The 5,046-nt window shown below is 35.9% G+C and overlaps 1 protein-coding gene across 1 annotated transcript in view; it reads left to right on the plus strand.

The window, feature by feature from the left end:
• Positions 1-3,416, plus strand: part of LOC136250717 (uncharacterized) — a 30,971-nt gene extending 27,555 nt beyond the window's left edge. The window contains exons 13-15 of the mRNA XM_066042945.1: positions 718-777; positions 828-873; positions 3,298-3,416. Coding sequence (XP_065899017.1) covers positions 718-777; positions 828-873; positions 3,298-3,344 — 153 coding nt within the window. The 3' untranslated portion in view covers positions 3,345-3,416. The remainder of the gene's footprint in view (positions 1-717; positions 778-827; positions 874-3,297) is intronic.
• Positions 3,417-5,046: the final 1,630 nt, after the last annotated feature.

Genomic DNA, 5,046 nt, shown 5'->3' on the forward strand with positions numbered 1-5,046 from the left:
ACTCCCCAGTCAACCTTGTTCAAGGCATGGAATAAAGTGTACTCAGATAGACCCTCCTCCAATGGCTCCAGTAGTTTCACTGAAAATGGTGAGAGTTCACCTGCTCAGAACCCACCAATTCCTGAAGAGTTACAGGCTGTTGTTTCAGAGTGGGAGGTATCAGATGTAAATGATCCAGGGTATGAGCAGCTAACTGATGAGGCCATTGTTCAATATGTCAGAGGGCAGGATGGTCCAGAGGAAGAGGAGGGTCCAGATGACAATGAAGAACAACGGATATCACATTTAGCAGCTTCTAAAGCATTTCAGATTTGTATCGATTGGCTCCACCAGCAATCTGAAGGTGAACAAAATCAAATTCTACTTCTACAAAGACTACAATACATTGCCCATTATAAATATTCTAGCAATTTGAGGCAAACTTCAATAACTGACTTTACAAATTAAGTATACAGTATACTGTATGGACATTACAGTACATTACACTGTGTGTTAAAAGTAATTATTGTATGCAAAAAGTAATTATTGTATGCAAAGATCCTAATTAAAAGTATTTCTTGATGTTGACTCAAAGATACGGATTAACCAAAGATACGAACTATGCTTGGTCCCATAGGGTCCGGATAAACAAGGTCCCACTGTACGTACATATATGTCTACGTAGTGGTATGTTACTTTTCAATATACATATACTCACAAGAGCTCACTGTGTTTTAGGTAGCTAAAGATTTGGGACCTGGAAATGTGATAGTTACTGCACTGTGTGACACTGGAGAGGTATGGAAGCTATTATCATTTCTAAAAGACAATGCTGTGTTCACTTGTAGAGATACTATGCTAAACTGTTTAACAAAGAATTCCTTCAAAGTAAAGGTACGTACTATTTTGCTATAATATAGTTATACATTTAATCACAGAATATTATAAATACCATGCATTGTACTGTAGCATTAATGTAGCAATGTGCACGTAAAATCTATAGGACTATTATCTAAAGTACCAGCTGCCTTAGTTTTAAGTTGTACTGTCGTATTTCAATTATTCATCACAGTGAAAACATAGTAATGAATTTTACAAGTTATCGTATAAGCAACATGACTGTATATAGGATCAACTGGTCAAGAATCATAATCTCCATGAATAGAGAGGCCATACAATATGATGTATAACCAATTTTCTCTTCAAACAAGTAAATTCACTGATTCCCTGCACTTTCAGTGTTGCAGTCGAACCCAATACTGTAGGTTGTTACACTTACACAGAGTTCTTAGACAATACCAACCAAACAGTAGAAACAGATCACTATCACCACATTATTCTTAGAATAGAACACCAAGACAAAACACAATAATTACGATATTATTTTTGTTGAATTGTGTTGTAACTATGTAGTGCCTAAAATAACTGACTGTTATATTAGAGTATTTGACTGCCCTATTAGAGTGTATATGTGGTGAACTAGTTAGGCCCTTTAAGAAGAGGGCTGTTTGTACCAACCCTACTGAACTCTCATAGACCTGCCTGTCGCATGGCACATGGCGTCGAAAACTAGGATTCAACGGTAATGCTGAGTGGCAACCACTAGTGACTGCCATCCTCTATACGTTCATTAGTGCATTGCTTTTGCAATATTTCTGCGGTGCTGAACAAGCTGTTCTTGATTGTGGCCTTACTTGTTTCCTATGGGCTGTAGCTTTTCCTTCTTTTGGCAGTATAGTTTGAAGCAACGTTTGTTACAGATTATCCCTAGTTTACATTACTGGAATTATCCTAGTAATATAAACTATTACAGATCATCACTAGTTTACATTTCCTTCAATAATTTTTAGAGATTATAATAAGCCAATGTTAGTGATGTGTATTATAGGGATGCAACAATGTTTGCAATATTATTGCGATATTTCACAATACAATACAATATGCATGGCTATTGCTGTATTGCAATATATTGCAGGACTGTAACTGGTGGATAATTGTTTAGCATCAAAGCCACCAGAATGTAATGATTGATGGTTTAGTACTGTGCTGGCTGTAGTACTAGCCTACTTGTAAATGTATTTGATAATTGACTTGTGGTGCTGTGTCTCAGCTTGCACAAGTATATCATTCACTTTACCACATTACAAAGTCTTAATTGCATTACTACAATATTTTTCGGCAATATGCAATATGGTGTATAGCTACCCATATTGTTGCATCCCTATAATGTGTATGCGCTATATAGCTAAACCAGTTGGGTAAAATACACTTTGGCTATTATTAGTCTTTGCTACCAGTGGGATATGTTGATGGATGTGATTTTTGTTTTGTTTAGTAGATATAATACATTTTAGTGTATTGTGGTTAGTCAATTACATTACATCATAACGCATAAGACACACAAAAAGTTTAGTATGCATGAGATGCCATAAAGTGACAGAAGTGTCCATGTACAGCTAGATTCAATTTAGTTTCACGTCATATCTACCATAACAACTTGAAACACTTGTACTCTGCCAGTTGCAAGCCTACAAGAGATAGTTAGTGAATTTATGCTCGGGTCTTTTGGTGAAGAAAGCTCGAGAATGCTTGTTAAAAGGACTACAAATCAACATTACAGTGGTCGAAGCACATCCAAGTTTATCTCTTGGATGTTTTTGAATACATAAAGGGCCCAATACAGCAGATGGAGGTAAAGAAATGCGAGGAAAAACTACTGCAATGATACCACTGGCAAGATATGCACGAGATATTATCCCTACTAGGCAGAGAAGCGACTCAGGAAAGTGTAAAAGTGATACCATTTTTTGTATCATGGTACTGCTAACTCAGCTTTGTAAACAAATCAAACTAATCTTCAGTGAAGCGTAATGAACTACGTGAGCTTCCGGCTAGCACAAAGCACTTCAGGCTGAACTACAGGCAACAACAGAACAACTCCATGTACTATTGTTTTCCAGCTCAAATAATCTTGGAACACTACAAAGTTGAAAAGGAGAGCTTGGTATTGCCACCTACACATTTGACTTTCACTACTTTTCCCATTGTAAAAGTGTGTAATAACAGCACTTCTGGTTCTTTGTCTTATGTCACATTGTGACGTAACTAGACTGTGTGGCTTAATATCTTGGTATAACAACATAACGAATTATTAAAAGGTGTTTTTGTGCATTGCATGATACAAACAACCTATTTATTCAGTAAAATGGCAAAAGTGAATTTTCAATTTCTGTGAACCTTTAATTTTTCCATTAACATGTTGTACATGCATGATTTGCTACATGTGTCTATGTGAACATGTGTATGTTTTAATTTCAGATTTACTGAAGTCTATTCCAGAGAGATATCATGGAGCATTACATTGACTATAGATTTAGATATAGCATCAAATTATTTATTTTGTAATAGTGTGATAAAATGATTGTGTTTCATATGTAGCTATATACTGGATGGTATTTCAATGCAATAGTGTGATGCCATAAAGAGTGCATTAGTATTTTTAGATGGCATAACATGGTATGAACATTTCAATGACCTCTTAATACTGAAAGCTAAACTGAGAAAAAATGATGAAAGTGTATAAAAAATAAACAGTATGTGAATCTTCAGACAAACATGTGACCATATATCAGATCCACACAGTAGATCCATTATAGACATATGGAAAGGAAAACAATGTTAGGTACATACAAAAAAAAGGAACTGTCCAAAAAAGCACTAATTAAATCAGGGTTGACAGTCCATTCTTTACTGTTCCTACCAAAAAAGATCCTCTGAGATGCAGAGATTGATGTTCTGGCCATTTCATTCAATAGGTCTACCATATAGCCAGAAATTTTCGAGGGATGAAACTTTCACGAATTTCGTGAGTAATGACAGCTTCGTGAAAGTGAAACGTTGAGATTGCATACAGCTATATGCTACCAATGTGCAAAGGTTTCCTAGACTTTCATGAATTAAAAAACATGAAAATTGGATTTTACATAGTTTTGCGAAAGTTTCATCCCTCGAAAATTTCCGGCTATACGGTATAACACTGGCTGTTGAAATTTATAAATCCTGTTGTATGAAAGATATTATATCATTTATTCCTTTGATTGAAACAGGTAGGAACTTGGTAGTGACCCAAAACACCGACTTCCACAGTTTTGTGTAGTAGTTACAGATGTTTAAACAATCCAACTCAGCAAGCAGTTATTATTCTGGTTTCTGTTGCTTTTGACAACGTGCAGATTCAATATGTTGTCCTTGAGTTGAGAGGACAGGTTAACTCTAGTACCCATCAATGGAATTGTAGATAACAATGTCAGATTTAAGATGAGGTATTGGGCAGTCAGCTCAGCTGGTTTGCCCAGGGGGTGAAAACCCCAAATGGTACAATCAAATACATAAGTACATACAATTTGATAATTAATTACAGTAGTAAAGATTAAGTACATAAATAAATTCATCCATGCAAGTTTCTTGATTCTATTATATTAATTGGCAACTCATTCCAGTCTTTAACAGTTCTAGGATAAAAACCATATTTATAGGTGTTGAGGGTTGTTTGTGGCAGAATGAAATGATTGGGGTGATGTTGCCTGGTACAAAATTGAGTTCTTTGGTAATGTGAGGGGATGGAGATTGGTAGTGTATTATTAATTATTTTATAGAATAGTGTTAATCTTGATGACTGACGCCGTTGTTGTAATGTAGATCTAGGTATACTAAGAGAGGACAATAATGACATAACACTATTTCTGGAGTAATCTGATAAAATCCATCGAGCAGCTCTTCTTTGCACCTTTTCTAACTTATAAATGTCAGTGTTATAATACGGGGCAGATGTAGGATCTACAGGGTGTGTGTCTAACAAATAACAACAAAAGCACACACCCTAACAGTAGGATGTGTTTTTGCTACCTAGACCACATCCGTATCAGTATTGAAATTAAAACCAGAGGGGCGTGATTTTAAAATACACAACCGTTCCCATGAGCATGACTCAACTGGATGTGGTTTTAGTAAACATGCGTTTCCGTAAGCACACATAAAAATTTTCAGCTGAGCTGGTCGCGCGCCGTA

This window comes from Dysidea avara, chromosome 3, assembly GCF_963678975.1.
Source record: "Dysidea avara chromosome 3, odDysAvar1.4, whole genome shotgun sequence".
Classification (NCBI taxonomy): Eukaryota; Metazoa; Porifera; class Demospongiae; order Dictyoceratida; family Dysideidae; genus Dysidea; species Dysidea avara.